This window comes from Archocentrus centrarchus, chromosome 8 (assembly GCF_007364275.1).
Source record: "Archocentrus centrarchus isolate MPI-CPG fArcCen1 chromosome 8, fArcCen1, whole genome shotgun sequence".
In the NCBI taxonomy this organism is placed as follows: Eukaryota; Metazoa; Chordata; class Actinopteri; order Cichliformes; family Cichlidae; genus Archocentrus; species Archocentrus centrarchus.
In genome coordinates, this window is record NC_044353.1 from 21,981,284 (window position 1) to 22,006,987 (window position 25,704).

The 25,704-nt window shown below is 39.6% G+C and overlaps 2 protein-coding genes across 6 annotated transcripts in view; both read right to left on the reverse strand.

The window, feature by feature from the left end:
- LOC115785161 (brain-specific angiogenesis inhibitor 1-associated protein 2-like) overlaps nt 1–15,777 on the reverse strand; it is a 51,075-nt gene extending 35,298 nt beyond the window's left edge. For 3 of the 5 annotated variants that reach the window (XM_030736652.1, XM_030736655.1, XM_030736654.1), the window contains exons 1-2: nt 15,553–15,776; nt 1,497–1,572 (exon numbers count right to left, since the gene is read on the reverse strand). In XM_030736652.1, the coding sequence (XP_030592512.1) occupies nt 1,497–1,572; nt 15,553–15,624 (148 nt within the window). In that variant the 5' untranslated portion in view covers nt 15,625–15,776. Of the gene's footprint in view, nt 1–1,496; nt 1,573–15,552 lie in introns of all 5 variants that reach the window. The other 2 variants (XM_030736651.1, XM_030736650.1) reach the window with 1 other exon arrangement.
- Nucleotides 15,778–17,237: 1,460 nt separating this feature from the next.
- LOC115784663 (charged multivesicular body protein 6-like) lies at nt 17,238–24,241 on the reverse strand. The gene is made up of 8 exons (XM_030735977.1): nt 24,036–24,241; nt 21,925–22,034; nt 21,575–21,662; nt 21,054–21,140; nt 20,730–20,795; nt 20,433–20,513; nt 17,706–17,781; nt 17,238–17,593 (listed from the first exon to the last, which is right to left on the reverse strand). Exons 1-8 carry the CDS (start codon nt 24,099–24,101, stop codon nt 17,544–17,546), a joined length of 624 nt encoding a protein of 207 aa, XP_030591837.1. The 5' UTR covers nt 24,102–24,241; the 3' UTR covers nt 17,238–17,543.
- Nucleotides 24,242–25,704: the final 1,463 nt, after the last annotated feature.

Here is a 25,704-nt window from a genome sequence, read left to right on the forward strand (position 1 = left end):
ATGGATACATCTGTCTAATGAAATGTGTGGTAAGGGGTTCACAGAGACAGACGGAGAGGATTACTGGATCTCTGATTGCAGGGCAGGCAAATGGTAGGGGAGGGGTTTATTTGAGAGCTACTGATCCTTCACTCATCCTTCACTCTAAGGAGGAGGGATAGCACATCTTAATCGAGACAGTAAAGATTTTCTGTAAGTGTGTCAAAATCATCATATTGTCAGGGGACTTGTTTAAAAAGTTACAGGCTCTGTTTGCTTGGCAGTTGGACACAGTCAGTTGCAGCATTTGTTGCTTTTACACTTACCAACCACTGTGAAATTCACTGACTGAATGCTGTGTTGGAAAACCTGTAATACTCTTGTACCAAGACCATGCAGGCCTATCAGTGAAGCCTTTTGGCATTTCTGGTGTGGGATAATTTCAGTGATTGCACCATATGGATGGAAGTGTGCACTCAAATCCCCAGCCCCCTCAAATCAGAGCTGCTTAGTCCCTTGGGTTGAGCCAATTCTACAGAGTGGGTCTTTAATGGCTCAGTGAGCCCCTACCAGTCTGTTTCCTACCTAAACCAAGGCCAGGATTAGTTATTGTGCATAAAGGGAAGGAAACACAGACTTGGTTAGGGAGGAGAAACATCACTGATAGTTACACTGGGGGAGAAGTCTGTTATGGTTCAGGAGCTCTTTGGGTGAAAGTATTTTACAAAAGTCATTTTCACACATGCTCTGCAGTTCTGAACTTTTCTAAACAACACTCAAAAAGTTTCACGTGAGAATGCAAATGCTGGACGCAGTCAAATTAAACATCAACCGCTCTTCAACCTGCCACCTCCTCCAAAGTCTGCATGCTGTTCAGCTGTACTGATTTGCACTGATGTGAGAATAGTGCACATACAGTAACCGTTCTGTGAATTCACAGCCAGTAAGCGGTCATCCTGTATTCTGCCCCCCGCACACCCTACCCTACCTCGCCTAAATTAAATACAGAACAGTTTCCAGCAGTGAGATAGCAGCAGACATATCCACTGCTGTGTGCTACATGTGGGAAAGGACAACTCTGGACAATGTCCTGACCTGATTTCCTGAAAACAGCTCAAGTCAGAGAGTAAATGAAGATTTCAAAAGGCTGTAAGTGTTTGGAATTGCAACAAACAAATGCACAAGTACAAGCACACACACTTATTTTCATCTGTAAATCTGACTGCTGACAGTGAGCTATCCTCGCTTTTGAATTAGATTAGAGGTCTTTTGTGTTGCTCTGACTACACCTCTACACCCATGCACAAGTAATGCCAGAAGCTGTGCACCAGATGATTAGTCTGCCCATTTGTAATGAGGATAAATAACGTCTTTTTCTTAATAGCACAAAAAGAACAATATGTAGATAAATACATAAAGATAAGAAGAGAGAGAGGGAGTGAAAGAAATAGTGTTTTCTTGGCTGAGTTCCTAAATCTGCAGTGAAACAGGAGCATGAAAGAAAAGAAAGGACTTACTGGCCAGCGCCTTCTCATAGTTCTTCCCCATGGCAACAAAGTTCCGTAAGCAGGGATTGAACTGCTCCATAATGGTCTGAAAGAGAAAAGAAGGAATAGATGGGAGGTGGGGACTTCACTTATCATTACAGTGAAAGTCAAGAGCAAAGAAGACTTGCATATTGCTTAATTTATTAGCTATTCCGCTTTTTTGCCTCACATTCTCTTTATACACAAAGCTTCGTCAGGTGCACAAAACCAGTTTTATACAAAATAAACAGCTATATATAAAATATTTGTACACACCAAGAGGCAATTTCTGGGGCTGAAATATGGAGCCAGTGCTGATGTGCCAAAAAAAAAACAAAAAACAACTGCAGATCCTCAAATGGGTTCTTGAGGCTGGCTCCAAAAGCAAGCCAGTCCCCATAGACTGCCATGTTAAAATGCCGAACTTCACAGCAGAAATAAACATGTTTACAGTACAGTGCAAAAAGGAATTTGTTGTCTTAACAAATTCAAATTTAAACTTACCAATTCAAATTTGCTAAGACTTAAAATTTTATGCTATTAGGAATAGGAGTTAAGAAACTATAGCTCTCGACCATGTTTGTGGTGTTGTTGCCTTTTGGAGCATTTTTAATGCCAAATGAGAAAACACCCAGCTTACAGTGTGGTTAATTGTACTAACAGCCTTTCCAGTAAGTGTGTCCTCCAGTGCTGGTTCAGTGATATTCAAGCATTTTATTAGTGTGTTTCTCATTTTTGTAATAACCAGATGCAGAGGCAATATTTTTGCTTTGGCAGGATCAGTAAGCTACACTATTTTACTCTAGAAATACCGTATCCCAATACACTCCAAGGTGCAGTTTAAATGCTGAGAATGCATGATGCCTGACACTTCTCACCACCATCTCCCTTCTCCTCGCCTCCTTCCTCCTGCGCTTCTCCAGGGCTTCCTCCAATTAGCCGGTCCCTAGTCACATAGTCAGGAATAGCCGGGGGGAAAGAATGACAACTACAGCAGTGCTGCAGCAGCACTCCCCACGAACCATCAATACTGCTGGAGAACACTTTATAATCTACTTCTAGCCTGAATCCACACTGTGGCAAAATAATACGGTTATGGTGCTACCAGCGTCAAGCTAAAACCCCACCAGCTCATCCTGAAAATCATGGGCCTCTTAGCCTCACTCAGACTTCAGCATTTTTGCTTTATTCCTTCATTTTTCTGCTAGTTTTTTATTATTTATATATTTTTTTAAAAGTGCCAAAGGTTGCATTGGAGCATATGTCTGTGTGTGATAGCAGAGATGTCACTAGCTGTCCTTCAAGTGGCTCAAGGGCATCCCAACAATAGTGAAAATCCCAATGAGTGAACCATAAATTGCTGATACTTTCACCATCATCAGTGACTATATTACTACTCCTTTCTGCTTACAACAAAAACCAAAAGTGGAATGAAGTACACAGTGCCAAAAAAGATAAATCACCAATAACCCATTTAGTCTGATGTTATTAGACTGGTTTAGATCTATACAAGAATGTGTGAATTAGATTAATACATTTTAAATGGTATTCAATTTAGATATCACTGTCATTATCTGCCAGCAATGTTCATATAAAAAATACTTGATTAATGTTTGGTCAATAAGTCCAAGGAAAACCATAAACCAAAGCTAAAACAATTCTATAAAACCATTATATTAATGCATTATTCATAAATATATCAGAAGGATGGCTCAGGTTGAGCAGTTTGGAGACAAAGTTAGAGAGGCAAGCCTGAGATGGTTCGGACATGTGCAGAGGAGGGATAGTGGATATATTGGACAAAGGGTGTTTTAGATGAAGCTGCCAGGCAGGAGGAAAAGAGGAAGACCACAGAGCAGGTTCATGGATGTAGTGAAGGAGGACGTGCAGAGAGCTGGTGAGCCAGAGGATGCTGGGGATGGGGTGAGATGGAGGCAGATGATCCAGTGTGGTAACCCCCAAAGGGAGCAGCTTAAAAAGAGAAGAACTGACACTTGATTCTAGATTATTTCTATTTTCAAAATGATCAAAAAGGTAGGGCAGCACGGTGGCGCAGTGGTTAGCACTGCTGCCTCACAGTTAGAATAACATCTGAAAGGTCTGGGTTCGATTCGATGCACTTACTGGGGTTAGGTTGATTGGCTACTCTAAATTGCCCATAGGTGTGACTGATAGCGTGAATGTGAGTGTGAAAGGTTGTTTGTCTCTCTGTGTTAGCCCTGCAACAGGCTAGCAACCTGTTCAGGGTGTACCCTACCTCTCGCCCTATGAGAGCTGGGATAGGCTCCAGCCCCCCCCCCCCCACGACCCTGAACAGCATGAGCAGAAGCGAATGGATGGATGGATCAAAAAGGTAAAAAAATTATCATTATTGTTGTTTTTTTTAATGTTTTTGACTATCAGTTTCACACCACAACCTCCAGTTCTAAAAACATTGCTAGAGTACTGTAATCAATGAAGTCAGTCAATCTGCAGGACAAATCATGTGATGGCACCATTCCTCAATAACCCCAAACATGTTTTTCTGCATGATATTACAAACTGGATATAGATACAGTACCAAGTCCAAAGTTTTCACTGGTACTGCACATCTGTGAAAGACCAATACTGGCCCACAATATCAGCCAACTGATATATTGGTTAGGTTTGAGAGCAGCCCCAAAGACATTAAGTTATAGAACAACAAAAAGCATAAAATCCTAAAAGTTAATGAGCTGAACCCAGCAAATGTTTACTACAATTGCTTGTACACTGCTTGCACTATTAATCATATTTCCAAGTGAAGGTTCAGATAAATAATATTTTATTTTTTGCTGTTGTTTTAATTAGGGCTGCAGTGATTCCTCGAGTAACTCTAATAATTTGATTGTAAAAAATTCTCAAAGCAAATTTGGTGCTTGTTGCCATTATAGAGAAGATGAGCTCAGGTGGAACGAAAGTAAATGTTTTTCTGGCGTCCAAAATAAGCTTTTTTCCCCTGTAACCACCATTAAACATTTACTGGGAAACAGCTGGAGGTCCTTCATCAACTACCTGATCAGCAAGTGAAGAAAAGAGAACTTTGTAGCTGCTCCATCCACCGCTGTTTGTTTCACACAGTGAAAAACTGCAGTACGGAAGTTAAAATATGCAGATGAACTGTTAATATGAAAAAAAAAGTATTTCTTATCTGATTACTCAAGTAAATCGATGGAATAATCGATAGACGACTCGATTACTAAAATAATCGATAGTTGCAGCCCTAGTTTCAATAGTTTGATTTATTTTGGAAACCTACAAATCTCTGCATTACATATGATGCATTTTAACATTTGTCATGGTCAGAGCAACAGTAACAGTGAGCGAGAGGACAAGGAAGAGATGTACAGGATCCTATATGAATTATTGTTTGGCTGAAATCAGAGGTCAGACCCTGTTACTCAAGGTAAGTCTACAGTGCACTGTGGAACAGCAACACAGTGAGAAACTTTATTCTTATACAGATATGCACACACACACACACACACACACACACACACACACACACACACACACACACACACAGCAACAATACCCTACAGACTTTCAATAGCCTGCTTACTGATTTTTTTTTAATTAAAAAGAATTGTTTTACATAAACCTATTCCAAAGTTACCGTGAAACAATGATAAAATGAATATTATAAATGACTATAGCAGAAACATTTAAATAGGTGCCTTTATTCATCCCCAGGCTTTGTTTGTCTAATACACTACAAGGATACGACTATAACTGCTTGAGAACCGGATCTCAAGTACACACAGCGCCTCAATACAAAAGGTATCCCTGCTTGTTCTGCTCCTGGGAAGATAAAAGCCAACCCTCAGGACCTTACTAAGACAATGTTTATTCTTAAATTACTATTCTTTCTGCCTGATGTGAAGTGCATCTCACTGATGAGGTTCCGCGAACATGCGCATCCCAAATTCACACGCGCATGTGTGTGCTTGTGCACACACCTACATTGATACAAGTGTTTATAATAAAGAGTGGTGGTGTTTAAAACTGGTGGGAGGATTACATAAAAAAGCTAGGCCCAGTACAGCATCATTACAGAACATTCTCCCACTGAAGAGGCCAAAGGTATGTGACACAAGCCTAGCTGCCTTTCTTACACACACACACACACACACACACACACACACACACACACACACACACACACACACACACGCTGACCCACTGCGACTGTATAAACAGACAGTAATACATGCAGCCAGTTTACAGAATTATGTGATTAGCCACTGATATAACTATTATATAAGAGACATGAATTACAATAGAATTTAAATGATATGCACTTAAGGGGAAGTGGAGAAAAAAAAAAACATTGAGGTAGTTTCTTTCTTCATCTCTTCCCATTGTTGCTAAATTTGTCATCCCAGTTCTCTTGTACTACATTGTTACCCTAATTGTGGCAGCTAATTGGGAAATGGGGCCAGGAGACACGTAAGGTTGTGTGACATAGAGACAGAGACAGGGAGGGAGGGAGAGAGACAGGGAGCGAGAGAGAGAGATCAAGTAGGTGACTGAGTAGAAAATTGTGAGGATGAAAAATTCTATGAATTACGAACAAAAGTATATAATCATGTACTGTATCCCCCCTTTTCAAATTCTCTGTATCATCCTTCAATTAAAGAATTCATAAAATACGAAATAAGTCACGGCTGGAGTAATTTCCTCCTCTCCTGAGAAGAGGAGTCTGTTCATTTCGTCACTGCCTACACGAAGACTGATTGAATTCATTATCAGCACTCCGGGCAAAAATTATGGGAGACAATCAAAGGAGGGCAGACAAATGTCTCCTGCAAAATGAATCAAATCTCTTTGACACCCAGCTGTGCTGTGAGGTGAGACAGGAATTGTGGAGTGCATGTATAAAGGCTGCAGATTAGAGGAAAACTTTATTACATGGCTTGAAAATGGTTTCTCCCCACACACTAAACAAATCAATCTTTTCCTCACCGTAGAAGTAACAATTGAAACAAGGTCGATGCATCTAGATGGCAGATTCAAATTATGGGACATTCATTCATGTCTGCTCTCTTCTGTCGCATACACTCACACACCTACACACGCACAAACATTGTAATGACATGCAAAGGGGGCAATTTGAAAGTAACACCAGCTGATTAGAACCAGGGGGAATCACGCGCAATCAGATGCCAGCAAGCCATCATCTGTTCCCTCTCACCCTCCCCTCTCTCATTCCTTCTCGCTGCCCCGAATCACATGAACACTAAAGTTGCCATTAACTGCACTTGTGAGGACTGTAAGGACCTGTCACATGGTGAAAGCCAACAGAAGCACCCAGACCTAATGATGTTATTAGGGAGGAATGTTAAGCAAGTGGATACTGTGTGGATTGACTAGTGGCAAAAATGCAGTTTCTCTTTCCTTTCTTAATAATGAGGGTGTGTGAGCGTAGGGCGACTGGGGGGCAACTGATACCTGAACTAATTAGTGGACTAGCACCAAATATTTTAGCTCTAGTGCAGTCTCCAGTCTAGCTGAGCCCGCTGAATGATGAATATCACAGGATCGAACACCTCAGGACCTCAGCTAAACAATTTCACAGGGAAACCTTTTCTTGTCCAAGTGACTGCATTCAAGCTTAAATGATGTGTAATAAACAGTATAATCATGCAACTCATTCAACAATTTAATAACTTTTTTTAAAAAATATATTGTTTTCATGTAAGTTTGTGAGCAAACTTTCTGAAAAGAAACACAGAAAATGAGTCAGCAAACTAAGTTAATTTTTTCCATTAAACTGAAAGCACTTTTAAAATGAACTTATGCAATTTGCAGAAATGTGCCCCCCCAAAAATGAACAACAATTATTTAAAGATTAAATCAGTGCCTCTGCATCCAGAGAATGCTGTGTGGATGCACATCAATGCTCATCCATTGCTCTGTATGGAGCACAGTGTGTATATTAATATTAGTTGATTCCACCTTCTGGGTTAAAGAAAAGGAATTTTGGTGCAATTAGTTTATGTATGCACATCTTCCACAAGAATCAAGGCACAGTCACAGTAACAATGCTTGAACACACATGTCTAACCTGCACAGAAACATTGCAATTGAGCCCAGATCTCATATTGGAGAAAATTTAATTGTCTAAAGAGGTCTCAACAGTTTATAAACTAATTGCTGCATGACTTATTTATTCATGAAGCTCAGGCCCAACACGTCTGTATGAAGTCTCTCTGTTAATCTAATAGTAAACAGTGAAGTGATTACCATCCAACCAAATCACCCTTTGGGTGAATATTCTGTACCAGAAAAAGGAAAGAAGAGGAAAATTATAAACAACTGGAATCCACGGTTTAGCGTTTGCATAAACGTGAGGTTAAAGGACAGGAAGCAAAAAATAATGAGCTGTATGTGTTATTCATTATGCAGTATATTTTACTGTGTAGTATACATATATATATATGTATGTATACTACACAGTAAAATATACTGCGTAGTATATATATATATATATATATATATATATATATATATATATAATTTGTTATCTGTTATTGTTTTAGTAGTGCAGGATTTGGAGTATATTTGGTATATTTGGCTGTTTATTCTATGCCACCCTGGGTTCTTCTCTCAAGCCAGTCAGTTTTGTGCTAAAGCTGGTCACAGCTAATCACAAATTGTTTCCTTGTTGTTAGAACCAGTAAGCCAGTTGCCATATTGGAAACAGTACGCACTTCTGAGAGGTTGCATTCCAACCCTTATTACATTTCACTAAATGAATGCCAATTCCATTTAAAGATCATGCTTAAAAATAGACACAACTGACTGTTTTGATTTCTTCCATTTACTCATAAAGGGCTGGCAGTTAAGAGTCTTTGATTTACCAAGAAGTTAAGACTTACAGATTATTATCAGCTCCCTACAGTATCGTGGCATTTTCAGCAATTATCAAGAGAGTGCGGAGTACAAGGATTGTAAAGAGTAACTGCAGAGCTACTGTACGAGTGAAGGAAACACAGCCAGCTTCTTACTGCAAAAGAACTAACATCAAACCAGAGCGAGTGCTTATGTCAGAGGTATACACTTTGAGTGGATGCCATTGGGCAGTTTGTACTTCTCACATACCTAAAGCCTTACTAATGCTGCAGTAGGCACATCATGTGCTTTCAGTGGAAGCCAAGGCAAAAATCAAATCTCAGAATACCACGAGTATATGTGTCCTTTCCAAGTTCTCTTGAAGGAAGCAAACTTTTTTAAACATTATGAGCAGATAGAAAAGTCTGTAAACTTCAAAAACAGCTCCTACATTCTTTTGTTATGGAAGTGTGCAGCGTCTAGTGTTGTGCATCACTCATGTCAAACACAGGCATCCATATAAAATAGGACAGAGACATTATTCCTATAACAATGTGCTAGGCAATTGTTTGGTTGCAGCAGCTACTGACCGTCTCAGCACTTGCTTTTATGTCACAGATAATGACGCTGCTATGCCATATTTTGAGATGTAGTGAAACAACCAGGTGCAGGTCAAATGCTTGGATCAAATTTAATCAAATAGCTGGAGTAAGTGTTTTTGTTTTGTTTTGTTTTTTTTTTTCTTTTTTTTTTTAAATAGAAACAGCAGAAAGAGTTTCATGCCTTTTAATCCAAAATGTCTCATGTCAGGCCAGAACTATGAAAACAATGAGGAAAAAGAAACACTGCAAAAGGATAAATGCCTATAAATCATATATCACGCCTTAGTGACATTTGCCTACTTTCTATTCTCTGTCATGCAAACGTGCTCCTGCTAAATTAGGACTAAAAAGGGGAAATTATTATTTGTAATATTCTCTTGCAAAACAAAGGGTAAATATCAGCAGTTCATGTGTGCTGCACCTGTGAACTCACTCCGGTGTGCAGCAAATCAATGATAATGCCTTCCATGCCATGCGGAAATAAAATGGTTTGTCAGGTTGGAGATGCCTCCCACTGTCAAGATTAGTCCCCAACAAGCATTTTGGCAAATTTTATCACAACTTGAAGGCTGCGTTGGGGACCATAATTGTCTCTAAGGGGTCTCAAAGCAGGAAAAACCAAGTCTCCTGCATACAAGTGCTTTGTCTTTTCCTCACCTTTAAGCTGCAACGTCCCCTGCTGCCTCCATCCGTAAAATAATACACACATCAGAGACCAACTATGTACTGGGTTTGTTTGCTTTGGTGTCATCTGCAGCTCGTGTGACCCCCTCATCCACCTCAGCAACAGCCATTCACCTAACTCAATGCAGAACCTAGTTACCACAGCAACCAGGGCCCAGACTTATTTGCTAGCTTTATTTCTTTTACCTGCAAAAGATCCATTTCATTTTGTGGAGGAAAGGAATGCATTTCTCAGAAATCCCTCTAAATATAATTCTAACTTTGAAATTAAAAAAAATTGCAAACAGTGAAATGGAGAAATTCATCCAATCAATTTCAGGTTACTGGCTGGCTATATAGAAAATTAGTATTTTGCACAGCAGTTTTAAAGCTCCCAGAAATGATCTGTATAAATATGGGCTGTATCGAGCAAGGAGCCCACTGCTGGCTGACTACCTGCAATATTCATATTGCTCCACAGTCCAAAACAGACAGAAAAACACTTAAACATAAACTCAAATTGCAAATCTCCCATTTAAGCTTCCCACAGTGCCAGTCAACTAAGTGCTTGATTAATTTGAATGCAACATGTGGGTGGCACTATTTGTTTTTGCTGTCATTGTTTTGTTTTGTTTTTCCCCAATGCTGATTCATCTGAGAGAGAGAGATATCTATATTCTGCTGTATATATTGTCAATATATGGCGACTTTGTACACAGGTGGGAAGCATCAGTAAAATAGCTGATGTAAACACATTTTGAATTTTGTAAAAAAGAAAAAGAATGAAAGTGTACAGTGGCATCGCAGCAAATCTGCTCCATTACTCACTTTATATCCAAATGGCAAAGTTTGGCTGCGTGGAAATGTTCTCACCTAAAGGAACATTCAAACCATCTGGGTATCCGTGCAGAATTATCTACTTTCTGCCCGTAAGTACGACTGGCTTGGGGCTCAAACGCACACTGTGGCTGCCTGTTGAACTGGTCTTGTGGGTGTAGTGTAGCCAGTCCTACTGAAAGTAGCAGCATCTGCCACAGACGCATACAGTAACAGCAGCCACAGGCATGTTAACTCTAGTTCATGGGCCACAAATGCAAGACCATTGTGTCCATTGACACAGTACGAACTGAAATTTTCTGTCTCCACGTCTGTGTCTCTCTCAGTCTGTATAATTACAGCTTCACCCTCCACAGTAATTAGGGACTATTTCAACAAGGATGTGGAATGTCTCCATCTATTTTTCTTTCTCTTCGTCTCTCTCTTCCTTTTCTTTTTCCTAGAGCAAACAAAATCCTTACATATGCTTGCACATTTTGTTTCTACCCTATATATATATCCTAGATATTTTGGACAGTAGTCATGCTAATAATGTGACTTCAAATTAACCTTAACTATCAGTGATTGCCACGAAACATGTTTGAGTCACTAGAGTGTAGCTTTGGATTTAGCACTCAGCATCTCCAGTTTATGCCCTTGAAAAAAAGCAATGATGAGTAAAAGAAAAGAGAATGTCTCTAAACCATCCGCCCCCAGACGTGCAGAGAAGGTGGGTGTGTGGAGCAATAGTCCTCTCTCTGCATCGCAGTCAAAGGCACAGGCAACAAATCTGCTGTTCCAAAGGCAATGAATGTTATGATATCTCCTGCAGTGCATAATGCAATCTCTTCAAGGCCCCAGGCACCGCAGGAATAAACTTGTTGAAACACTATATTCTGGGGGCAGATGTTCAGACGCACAAGTCTTTTTAAACTCCTTTAAATTGCATTTTATAAGACAAGTGGTGCCTTATTTGACATACAGCTAACAAAAAGGCAAATAAAGCAATGGATGACATCTTCACTTATGTGGATCCACACAACTTCTTAATGTAAGACCACACAGTCAACACACAGCACTGTATATACATCAAAAAGTCTGGTTTACACTAGACCCTTTCTGGGGTTTTTATAAAGCATTTCATTAGTACTACATCTCATTTGATCCCCGTTTTGAAATAAACTCTATCGCTATTCCTCCCTCTCACACGCCTTCTCTAGTCCTTCACCAACTGCAAGTCTTTTAGCACAATGATATGACAGAAACACATAAGAATAATGGCACGTTGTTGCTAAGAGACCACCTGTTCAGATCTCCCACATGAGATTGTGGTGAAACTGTAGTTCTCTTATCATCACCAGAGTAACATTCATTTGAGTGTAGCGAATGTCACGACAATATTGCAACTGAGAGAGAAACCTATTATGTAAGAAGATGTCTTTTAGGCAGGCAAAACTGCATTTCAGATGAAGGCTTTTAATCAAACATACTGCAGCACTATCAGGCGACCACAAAGTGAAGATCAAATAACCGGAGCGTACCACAGAACGCACTTGATCCAGTTAACATCAAACGACTGTTTTTGCCATATTCATAACAGCCATTTGAGAAAATGGCATCCACCGGTTTCCAGGCTGTGTTGACATTTAGGGAGTGGTGTTCCATGGGAAAATGGGTGCTGTACTGAGGTTTAGCAGAGATGAGCCACACCTTTCTATTTCCTTACCTGTCAGGGTGTGTTCAAAAACTGCACTGCACGGTAACAGGAACACATGACACTTCTTGTGACAAAGACTGAATCCAAGCAAGCGTTACATTCTTCCACAAGGTGCTTCATGTTTACTTTGATGTAACCTTCCACATCATGTATACTTTAGGATAGCGGTGTATAATGTTAGCACTGAAAAGCTTCAACTATTGACTGGCTTTAACATACAGCTCTATTCTTTCTCAGCTGCATTCAGGCCTGCTTAATCTGCTTGTTCACTTCATCTTGTCCCCCGCCCCCCCACCCCCAAAGCCAGGTTAGTCTCAGACTTCCTCCAGCGGCATGCTAAGAGGCTTGATCTGGGCCACCAGCTTTCTCAGGCACCCGGTGACATGACCAGCTGGTGGAGATGACAGTGGCGCAGACAGACACTCTAAAACACGCAAGCACCGAGTGTCAGTCTTAAGTATCTGTCTCACTGTGTCAGCACAGGAATGACTATATACCAGTCACCACGTCTGGAACTGCCTGTCTACATGAGGGAGGAGAGTTGAAGTGAGTCATGGAGGATCATGCAGGGATTGCTGGGTTTACAGGGTTGACTCCCTTGTTGATTAAGATAAAGTCATCTCTAGAAACCAGGGAGTGCCTCTGGCCTTTGCCAATGGAACAATGCTCACAGTGAGATTCAGAATCCCCACTCTTACCCTCACCGTGCCCGCAGTTCCAGCCCTGTTAAACACACGCTCTCGGCTGGGCTAACATGACTCACAGCAGCGCAGTTACCCCCCTCACCTCCCTACTGATTACTCAGTATCTTCCCAACTGCTGGCTACAATGACTTTACAGTCACCGGATCGTTTTTTAGATCTCCCCTTCCTCAGCAAGTTGTTTGCTTGCAAATCAGACAAACACAATTACTGTCTGCAGAGGCCTTCAGATATGTATGGAGCAGAGAAATAGGCAGGGTTATAGCAGCCAGAAAGGGTTTTAGAAGTTGAAGCAATTATTTTCCTCAGCAAAGATGACTGCCGGAGTGTTTTCAACACTTGGTGGTGCGTGAAACTATTCGTGTTCAATCACTGCAGGCAATTAGCACACAAAAAAGGTAAAAGTCTGTAATGTGGAAAAACAACTCAAGGTTCCAAGTTTGAGTCTTACTCAGCAATACACTAAGAAATATTGAATCATTACGTATTGAACTCTGCGTGCCACTAATCATAGGGTGGATGAATTTTCTGTTTACCTCTGTGTACGTTTAGGCATCCATTTTCTATCATTTTGATCTAATCCTGTAACAGAAACCCTGGCTTCACTGTTTGCTCTGTGTGGCTGAAAATTCCCCTGAAATTAAAGATGACAGTCTGCATTTCACCCTCAGACAATGTGTCATTTTACATCTAAACTCATAACAGTAGATTTCACTGATGAAACATGCTGAATATTTCACAGATTTGAGGGTAAGTCATAATTATTATTAACAATTTTATTACCAATCCAGCTCCATTTTTTTGTCTTGATTAAACAATGATTGTGGTGCATATATAATTTCATAAAACATGGAAAAGTGTTCATGAACACATAGCAATGGCTATTCTAACCGTGCACAGGGTTGTTGTTTCAAGAACGACTAAAATAAAAGTGATTTGCAGATAATTGTGGATTCGTTTCTTACTAATTACTCAATTCATCGTTGCAGCTCCACTGCAGTAACAACACGCAGTATACAGTAAAAGACTCGTGTTTTTCCATCACTGAAATATGGGTCAAACTGCACTCCTGAAATATTTAAGCATAGTATGAAACTTGCTTTTATGCTGCAACGCTTTGGTGAAGAAAGAATGACAAAGTGCCAAAGAAGCAGTGACTATAGATAACACTCACTCTCTGACCTCCTGGCTTTTGCCACTGGGTCAGATCCCCAGTGTGGAAGAGGGACTCTGTTTCTCCACTCTACTGCCCATCAGTGTTACTGGCTGTCAGGGCTTTGACGGGGTGCCTTTACCCCAGAGACAAAGACTCACTGCTGAGATTTTACTTGAATGAGCACCAAAATCTGCAGAGGGGCCTGTTCTCCCAAAAGATTTGGGGAGTGTTTTGGTTGTTTTGTTTCTTTTGTTGTTGTTGATTAACACACATTTGCAGGAGTAAGCACTTGGACAAAGCCAAATGGTAAAGAACACCCAGGTCACCTTAAAAACAGTGCCCAAAACACCTACTTCATTTTATGGCTCTTAAAGAAGCACTAGAGGCCTGCTGTTCTGACCTCCTTTCTGACCATTCAGTTCCCTTTAGGAGTCTGAGCAGCTTGACTCATTTTTTTGGCTTTTGCAGAACTGCTGCTGACTTATATTTAAGTTATTATAAGTAATATTAACTACATGTATACTGACACAGACCACCTCAAGCAGCCCTAAGTTCTTAGGGAAACCTGAGATTATAACAGTGCAGACACAGGTGCAAGCCATCATACAGTGACAGTATGTTGACATTCCATTACCGGCTGCAACTCTGAACCATGGCAAAGGTTCTTAAACAAAGCCTGCCGTTAGTTTTAATAAATTATAGAGCAATCAGTGCTAAAACAAGTGGATGATTAAAGCACTAGCTCGTTTAAGTTATTCATCAACCACTTTGATAATCAAAAGAGCATTTCAGTCATGTATAATCCAACAGGGGTAAGCACTGGAAGTTTACAAATGATAAATCTCCACATTCTCCTCACATCAGGTGCTCTTCTTCTTATATACACCTGTAAACTCGACGCATTGTTGTTCGTACAGTAATAATTTGAAGGTTTCTTTCTTCTTTTTTTTTTCATCGAGAAAGTCTTCTTAGAATTGAGGCTTAGCAATCACATGCAGAGTGCACTCAGGGTTTTAAGAAGAACAGGTTTGAAGAGGCAAATATTTACTTGTTGCAACAGGATGCTTAGTCTTTCGTGCCAATCAGGCACTGACTTCTGGAATGCAGTATGTTAATGTTTCAGCAGGCTATGCTCCACTAGTAACCAAGGAACAGCTTACACTACCTTTAATAGACCACTTTAGGTGCAGGCTTCTCACACATTAGGCCAAAATGCAGGAACAAAAAGAGTGAGTGACTTTGATTTTGCAGCTTGGACCGAAAGGTGCTGCATTGTGTTGCCTTAAGTTCGTGATACCACGCAAAATTATATGTAGAAGGAAAATAGATAATTTTGATCAAATGCAAAAAAAAAAAAAAAAAAAAAAAAAGCTTTTGAGACGCTCCCTAAAGAGATTATTGAAGGCAAAAGGAGTTTTGAATGCATCTTGATCAAAAACATGTGAAGATCAAATTCATTTTGCCACTGCATTGCGTGCTTTGCTGTTAAAATGACATCTTCGTATACATCTCTAAACTTTATTAATTAGTTGAATCTTACCTTGTAGACATTTTCCGTCAGGCGGTGAACCTCGTCAGTGCGAGACATGGTGAAATCTTCAGTCAAGACCATAAACGTTGTTTTTTTTTAATTAAAACGTGTATCCGTGGAAAAAAAAATACCCCCCCAAAAAAACAAAAAGAAAAAAAAAAAAAAAAGAGGGAGGGGGGGGAGACAGGTAAATGCGCGAGTCCGATCTAACAACAGTCGAGGCAGGCGACCGCGAGAGTGACTCTTCGCTCCCAAAACCCACTAACTACACACACCTTCTCTCTCCACAGCTGACAGTCCGCTGCTGCCTTTACGGTCCACTCGAAAGCTCTGTTTTTTTTTCCCGCAAGCACTGTATGTGATGCGAAGATTGAAACAAAAGGAGGATACTACGACATTTTACAACTTTTGTTTAGAAGAAAAAAAAATATATACCTAGACATATATAATATTAGGGGTAAGGAGGACTAGGGGAATACAATGGGAGAAATGTTACCCCAACAAAAGTTTAATATTCAAAAGGTGTAAAAAATAAAATTATGTTAGGATAAACCACATTGTAACGGCAACGAAAGACACGTAACGAAATGTCTACTATGCAGCAGAACGTTATGTTTGTCACACTGACGTACTAAATACATTATTTCCCACGGCACTGGAACGCAGCACCATCTAGATTTGGAGCCCGCCCCCTAAATCTCTACCAATACTACATTTTTAAGGCAAATTTGCTCTCGTAGCCGCAAATGGCATTCGTATTTTTAAATATATATATATATATAGATCTATTTATATTGTTCCAGAGCTTATGATGATGAGCTTGAAATGTCGATGAACTCTAGAATCTAGCACTCACCTTATCCTGTAAACCTGTGTTTCACAAACTGTGGGGCACAGGGTCATGACAGGAGGGGCGCGAACGACCGGGGGGAGAAAAGTCATGCTGAACAAATGCTGAACACGGAAACGTTAACAGGTACGTTAGCACAGGGACTCCCCCGACCGCGTCTCGACCCCGAGGGTGACCCCCGGGACGCGTTTCGCGTGGGGCGTGAAAAGATTTCATCCAGCGAAGTACGTGGCATGACGGGAAAAGTTTGAGAACCACTGCTGTAAACAAACATGACTAAACGTGCAGAGCCGGTTAACGTAATGATCCTTACAGGTTGTTACCATGCACGAGTAACCAGGAATAAATGATAAACTCTCTACCGGAACATTTCTATAGCGTCAATGTGGCGCATTTAAGCCGCTTTTCTTCCAGCTGCAGCTATTACACACCATGTAAATCTGCCTCAACTATGTCTATTACATGAGGCTTTAGGTAAGTCATACTCTGTTGCACCATACGTGCTGTTTTTCCTCACAGCATAATTTGGGGTAGCTGCATTGTATATGCTAATTAGTGTATAATTGCTGCTTAAATGTCAGCTTGTAAATACTCCATTTTCTTCCTCGTCTAAACATCTCCCACATATTAGCAACATGAGATCTTAATTTTCTTTCATTAAGTACACACTTCACTAACGCACCGTGAATGAAGACACCTGTTTTTGTGGCGTATGTCAAAAACACAAGTAAGGAGTGCCCCCTTCTGGAGAAAGCATGTTGCACATTTTGACTGTATTTTTTTTTTAACAGGATTACAAGAAACACAAAAATAAATCAGTTGTGAAATAAAAGTCGAGACAGTGTGTTGTTCCCACAGCTCAATTTAATATGTAAGACAGCTGTAAATAATGTGTAAAACATCTAAAAACTCACCCTGTTATTCTACAATAAAAGCTAAAGTGTAACAGTTTTGTTTTGTTTTTTTAAACCAAATCAGACACAAATAGAATATTTCACTTTAAGTGGAGCGGTGAACCGAGTACAGACAGTGCTGATCCTGTAAAATGAGTGAAGATGCACTGATCTATGCAGGTCCCACCCTCACATACCAAACAACTCCCAACTCTTTAGGCAGTTTAACACTGGATATAGATCACAAATTCAGTCTGTTAGGCTGCCAGCATCTCTCTGCCTGGCTTGTTCTTTGCTTCTCTCCTCTCTAGAAAAACACAAAATCAAAATAACACAAACATCTTCAGTGTGACATCAAACACTAATTTGTCAGTTGTGTAAGGAAAGCTCTGTGGAGTGGACTACAAAGACAAGAGTACCTGGCTCTGCTTTAGCTGCTTCTGAGACCTCTGGTATTGGTTCAGTGGGGACCTCTGGAAGTGCTACATCTTCTCCCTGTTTCAGACAAAGCAGAGATTACCAAAGCTAGAGGTGCATCAATCTATTTACTTGACATATTTAGTTACCAAAAAGTTGGAATTTTGGTGGACTGATTATGACAGTAGTAGCACAAAAATGCACACGTTGTAATTTGGATTTTATTTTAATTTAAATTTAGGTGCAGCTCAGTCTTAACTTGGTTCATTGCAAATCTAAAACAATTAAGTTCATTTTTTTGTTGGACAAACAGATTTTTTGTGGTTTTTGCATCCGTACACCAGCACAGTGGACTTTAAAATCAAATAACCAAGAAATGATTGTTGTGTAGACTTTCAGCTTTAATTCACAGGGTTTTACTTGAAAAAATGTTTGCATTAACTAGAGACTACAACCATTTTTATACACAGCCTTCCTTAACTGAAAAGCTCAATTGGGGTCAGATTAGCTGACACACTTGGCCATTGAAACACTTCACTTCACCCTCCTGCTTCTATAGCGGGCAGCACGGTGGCATGGTGGTTAGCACTGTTGCCTCACAGCAAGAAGGTTCTAGGTTTATATCCACCTTGGCCGAGGCATTTCTGTGTGGAGTTTGCATGTTCTCCCTGTTTCCTCCTACAGTGCAAAGAGTTAGTGGGGTTAGGTGATTCTAAATTGCCCATACTGTAGGTGTGAATGGTTGTCTGTCTTTCCATGTTAGCTCTGTGACAGGCTGGCAACCTGTACAGGGGGTACCCTGCCTCTCGCCCTATGACAGCTGGGACAGACCCTGAAAGGATAAGCGGAAGAAAATGGATGGATGGATACTTCTATACTACTACTACTACTACTACTTCAATAAACACTAGTGATCCAGATCCAGTGACGCGGACATACTTCAGATCATGAGCTGTTTCCACCATTCTGGCCTAAGTTAATCTTGGTTACATCTGTATGATCTTTTATGTCTTTTCTGACAAAGAATGCAAGAATGTACCAGACTACTGATTTGGCCGCTCCCAAAGTTGTTGCTATCTCTCTGATAGGTTTGTTTTTCAGCCTGATGGCACTTCCTTACTTGCACTAACATCTCTTTGTGCCTCATATTTAACACTACAGTGAAAAGCTATAAAAAAAACAAACAATTCAACACTTTGAAACTTTGAATAAACTTCAGATATTATGTCTGCTTCATTTTTTTCTAAAATCCCTTGAATTAAAACTGAAAGCCTGCACTTCAATCACATCTTGACTGTTTGATTTAAAATCCACTGTGGTGGATGCAAAACAACAAAAATTGTGCCTTTGCCCAACATATTATGCACCTACCTGTATTTGCGGATAAACTGCTTATATGGAAAAGATGATGCTTTTTCCTCTTGTCAGGGTGTACTGATAGCTAATTCATTCCAATATCTGAAAGTCTGATATGTCAAAGTACCTCTTATGGACTAGGCCGACATCAAAACAGCTCTAACTATCTTGAGTTCTAAATGATAGTTCAATATATAGATGTGTTTAAGGTGTCCACAGAGAACTCACAGTTGTTTGATGTATAGATGCTTAATTGGTTGTAGCTTTAATTTATTAGACCTTTCACATAGTGTTATTCATTCTCAGGGTGTGTTCATTTTAACTGTCCTCCTTATTATAAGCATTTTCTTGTAGGTACCATTTAAGTTTTTCTGCATATTATTTCTCCCCAGTGTTGAGCACATCTTTACAACGTACTCCAATACGCTCCTTTGAACTCAAACTTTTTTTGTAGGATCTATTACTGCTTCCTCTTGCTTCAGGTCATCTTTTTCTTCCCATCTAAAAACAACTTGTAAATGTTTATAATGTGCATGCAACTTTCAACTGAGGAGTTTTATTCTACAGATAATCTAAAAAGAGAAATTACTTTCATTACTCTTTGTCCCAGTGTAATTTATGCAGTATTTGTGTTTGTGTAACTAATTTCATTGTACAATAGGTGAGGTATGGGAGGGCGAGGGTGTGCAAGTTTTCAGTATTTGTGCATTTGTAGTGTAGGGTTACTTTATGTTTTATTATTTGTATACATTTTAGAATTTGTGACGTCCTTAGCAAACCCTTCAAAATAAGATGAAACATTCCACTACAAATACAATTACTATAATCTCTGGATTTTATTTGTATAATTGTGTCAAACTGAGTCTTAAAACCAAAGTCTTTGTTCTAATATGAAACATAATAATTTTGCAGAATGCAGTTTGACAGACTTCTGAATGTGTCGTTTAGGATAATAATTAGATCACTAAAGAATGATCTGAGGTTTTAATCACAATGAATAAACCAAATTCACACCCACAGTTGTTTCAAATTCAGCGGGTTATTAAGCTACAATTATATTGTGATTAGCTTCAAAATTCTTCTAACTTTGCAAGAATTATTCATTCATTCTCCTCAAGACACAGATGTCTCTACATTTAAGGTTAAATGGCAACATGCAGTTTCAGTATGATATCCTTCACATGACTCAACCCTGAATCGCAGTTTTAACCACATAATTGCTCAAGTGGAAGCACTCAGTGGCCAGCAGTTGAATACTGTGGTCATGCCCGAGCTTCAGTGAGCGCAACTATTACATGAAATGGGGCGATAACAGCAAAAGAGCATTCGTGCTTTGGTAATAATAAAGGTTTAACATGCAGTTCAACACCCACCTGAGTGATATCTTCCAGCTCTGCTAAGACAGCGTCCTCATCTTCTTGTGTCAAGACCCCAGCCAACATTTCATCTATTTGCTACAGGTGCAAAAAAAAAAAAAAATTAAAAAATGTCTGGTTAAAGTGATCTGCATCTTCCAAAGACATGCATTATAATATGAACGTATTATTTTCTACTACATATGCAGTTTTCTCAAACCTCACCTGCTTTTTGGCATTTATGCAGTATAGGTTTTAACTTACAATGATAGTTCTTTTCAAGGTGTATTTGACAAACATCAGTAAGGCAGTTACCCTTTGATATTCAATCGATTCCTGGGTCTCATCCAGGATTTTCTCCACATCTTCTATTGACATGAGCTGTCACAAACAATCAAGAAAGCCTGTGTTACAGAAGCTAAATGTTTTTGCATGAAATTGGTGTCAGGTTACTCTGGCTGTGCTGCTCATTCCTGACCAGTGAAGGAATTAAAGAAAGCTTTCTACTAATGGAAACTTTGAAAATGCTACAATATACACTCACGTTTATCAATCTTAAGGCAATTAAGCATTAAAATAATGAATATGAAAGGCATACTTTTAAACACAAAACGCAGGAAAAATAATGAAACGGGCTACCTCATGCATACTCTTTAGGCAGTCATTGCCAACTTTAAGCCCCTCGATGACTTTCATCTCAATTTGCATGAATTCAATATCTTGAACCTGTTGACAAATTATAAAATTAGCCAAATGCATTACAAACAAACAATGCTATCAAGCAAATAGTATATGCCACTTTTATTTTCCTCATAAAATATTGACTACAGAGTGAGTTTTTTAAAATTAGCAGGTCCTGAGTAGATTTTTTTAAATGAAACTATATTATTTTACAGCAAGTAGAAAATGAAGCTATGGTGTACTGCAAATATCACATAATAGAATTATATCACAAATTACTCTTGAAACGAATTTAAGGACAGAGTGGAGTCTTCATCTTTCCTTTAAAATAATGGCACCATTTTACATTTAAACAAACTTATTACAGAAGTAGGTATATTGGAAACTGTTAAATATTGCTGAACTGAATTACTCCACTCTCCCTCAGCAGTGATTATTAAAGCCTGATGGGAACCAGAGACTAATCTTATGAAACTTACCATGTGCTCTAGGTTTGAAATCTGATTTTCAGTCTTGTCTAGCAGCTGATCCTGATACCGTTTTTTCTTAAGAAGCAACAGCGCTTTTCTGCAAAAACACATAAAAATACGAAGCATAACATAGCAAAGAGTATGTTTCATTTGCAGCACGAATACACTGTGTGCCACTGCATGCAGAATAAAGTGGATAAAATTACAAAAGATGCAAGTGATCATTAGCTTGGGAAATTTCAAGTAACATTATGTATGCTTAGGTCAGCTATACATAACTTTTTTTTTTTTTTTTTTACTGTTGTCATCATTCACAGCAGTGTTGGTAGATACTGTGTCAAACCTGAACTTGTGCTTACTCTTTCTTGCCATCTTGCAGCAACTGCTTTGCCAGAAGTCGCTCTTTCTCCAGTTGCAAGGTGATTCTCTTTTGGTACTGTTTCAGTTTATCTCTCTGCTGCTTCAGTTGCTGCGAAAAAGATCGTAGAACATAAAAATAAAAAAAATTATATTATTTTTATATATATATATATACACACACACACTAGACACTTTATTAGGTACACCTTGTTAGTATGTTAGTACCCCTTTTGTCTTCAGAAATACTTTAATTCGTAATGGCATAGATTCAACAACATGCTGGAAACATTCCTCAGAGATTTTACTGTCACACAGTTGCTGCAGATTTGTCAGCTGTACATCCATGATGTGAATCTCCCATTACACCACATGGTAAACAGTAAAAAGTAAATGGACCGGCCCTTATATAGTGCTTTTCTAATCTATATGATCATTCAAAGCGCTTAGCGCTTATATAACATATCTCATTCACACACGTTCATACAAGCACTTTTTTTCTATGTCTAAGTGCTTTCTATCTAACATTCACACACACAGTCGCACTCCAATGAATGCAATGGGAGCAACTTGGGGTCCAGTATCTTGTCCAAGGATACTTTGGCATGCAGACTGGAGCAGTCAAGGACCAAACCACCAACCATCCAATTAGTAGATGACCTTCTCCACCCACAGAGCCACAGCCCTATTATATTGAGACCTGGTGACTGTGGAGGCCATTTGAGTACATCAAACTCATTGGCATGTTCAAGAAACCAGCTTGAGATGATCTGAGCTTTGCAATATTGTGCCTTATCCTGCTGTAAGCAGCCATCAGAAGATGGATATACAGGAATCATAAAGCGATGCTCAGCAACAACACTCAGATAGGATGTGGCATTTGGTACTAAGGGGCACAAAGTGTACCAAGAAAACAGCAGCCACACATTACACCGCCACCAATCTGAACTGTTGATATAAGGCAGGATGGATCCATGCTTTCTTATTTTTTATGCCAAATTCTGACCATGCCATATGAATGTTGCAGCAGAAATAGAGACTCATCAGACCAGGCAACATTCTTTCTAATCTTCTATAATGCAATTTTGATGAGCTCATATGAATTGTAGCCTTATTTTCCTGTTCTTAACTGACAGGAGTGGCACCGACTGTAGCTCATCTGCTTCAAGGTTTGACATGTGCATTCAGAGATGCTCTTCTGCATACCTTGGTGGTAACAAGCAGTTATTTGAGTTACTGTTGCCTTCCTATCAGCGTGAAGCAGTCTGGTCATTTTCCTCTGGCCTCTGTCATCATTGAGGCATTTTTAGAGAACTGCTGCTCAGTGGATCTCCTTTTTCTTTTTCATCTTCCTCCATATCACCCTATCCCCAGCATCCTCTTCTATTACACCAGACCTCTGCATGTCCTCCTCCACTGGATCCATGACTCTTCCCTAGGGTCTTTTTCTTCTCCTCCTGCCTGGCAGCTCCATCTTCAGTATCCTTTGTCCATTACATTCACTATCGCTCTTCTGCATCTCTTTTTGCACCATTCCATGTAAACCCTAGGGATGGTTGTGGGGAAAAAACCCAGATCATTAGTTTTTGAAGTACTCAGACTAATCCTTCTGGCACCAACAACCATGCCAGGTTCAAAGTCACTTAAATCACCCTCTCCGATGCGCGGTTTGAACTTCAACAGGTCATCTTGATAAATGCTTTTAGTAGCTGCTATATGATTGGCCGATTAGATATTTGCGTTAACGAGCAGTTAAACAGGTGTACCCAATAAAGTGCAATGCACCATCTAATTCTATTCATTTATATTTTTTGATCTTTTTTACTTACTACTTAGGACTTAAAGTTACCAAGACACAGAAACACCACAATAATGCCCATATACTTATATGCCATGTTATGGGGGTCTATTTTATACACTACAGCTGTCACAGTAACACACTGGACCAGACTTAGCTTGTCCAAACAAAGGAGCCCCATCGAGCTGTGAGTTCCAGAGAAACAGTAAGCACATCGGGTGATATTAATCCATCTCGTCGTGTACCACAGCACAGCACAGTGCAACCGCTAACACTAGCCTGATAACTGGGCTGCTATAACCGCTATCAGCTCACCAAAATGGCTTTGTCTTGCTCCGTTACACGAGAAGGTCGACTCTTTCTCCCAAAGACGTTTCCCATTATTCAGCCACATCCCCGCCACATCCTCCCCTATCAACACAAAAATTACTTTTTACTGAACATATTGTCACGTTAATAAATAGCCTAAAATGGCTAACAGGCTAGCCGACTACACCATGCCCGCAGTTTTGTTTTTTTTTTCCGCGTTTCCTACGGCGAGCGAGGCAGGACGTATAATTCGAAGCGTTTCATAGCTTGACTACTGCTGTTACTCGTTGTCCTGATATTAATTCATTCTATATTATGATATTGTACGAGTAGTAAGTAACAGCTGCGCATATTATCAGGATAAAATTAATTAAATTACATATTGAATAGGTTGCGACATGTTGAGCAACACCTGCTAATACCTGGGACAGCGTCCGCATCTCCGGGGGTTCCAGGATCAGCACCATGGATAGCAACCATGAGATCTTATTTTACGAATGTCAACTTTTGTTCAATGTGAAGACAGGATAATAGACAGTTTTAGTATTGTTTTACATTAGTAAGGTTTAGCAATATGAGAAGAGGACAACACTTCCTAAAGTATACGGTACTGTGCAAAAGTCTTGACCCACCCCTAATTTCTTTATATTTTGCTTCCAAGGAGCCAGACTTTCATTTTTTTAAACTGGTCTTACACACTAGACTTTTTTTTTTCTTAAGCCACTTAATACTGATCTATGAATCATTCAAGCATAAAACAGGCATCTAACTCAAGGGATGAACCAGTGCTGTATCTACACATAACTCACAGCTTAGCAAAGAACCAATTTTAAATTATATATTTGCAATTTTATCTTTAGACACTTTGGTACCAGCAGCCTGTTGCAGAAACAATTAGTTCTCATTTCTTTAGTTGAGTCCACACAATAAATAAATAAAATGCCCCAAATAACACACTTTGGCAGGCATAAAGTAGTATTTTTGCACCAACAAGGTGAGTCCCAAAGAGCTCTTAGCTGAAAACTCAGCATATTTCATCATGCTGTGCAGTGTGTCCTTGAAATTTTGAGGAAACTGGATAAGTGTAGGACAAAAGAAGAAGTGTCAAGGCCAAAAAAAACAAAAACATCTTCAGCAGATGAACAGTATTTGTCCTTGTGAAATAGGAAAAGAAAATCCAGCAAAGACATGACACAAGACCTGAGGGATGCATCTGGCCCTTCAGTTGATCCACCTACTCTTGAAGCTTCATAAGAAATGGGAAGGTTGGTTGTCAAGAAACCATTGTTAAGGGAAACAGGGAGAAAAGGCTGAGGTATAACAAATTACACAATAACTGGATTGAAAATCAGTGGCAACAGCTCTCACAGAGTGTTGAATCCAAATTTGAAATTTTTGGTTCAAATCATCAACGCGTAGGCAGGAGGTCAGAAGAAAAGTCCAACAGTGAGTGCCTACAGCCATCTGTAAAACATAATGGAGTCTCTGTCATGGTTTGGGGCTGCATTTCAACCAGTGGCATTGAGTATCTTGTCAAAATTGATGAAATTATGAATATAAAAAAGTGCTAGCAGATTTGGATCCAACATGCAAAACCATCTGGAAAGTCTCATTGGCAGCTTCAACACACTGCCAGTGTAGTTAAAAAAAAAAAAATACCTGGATTAAAAAAAAA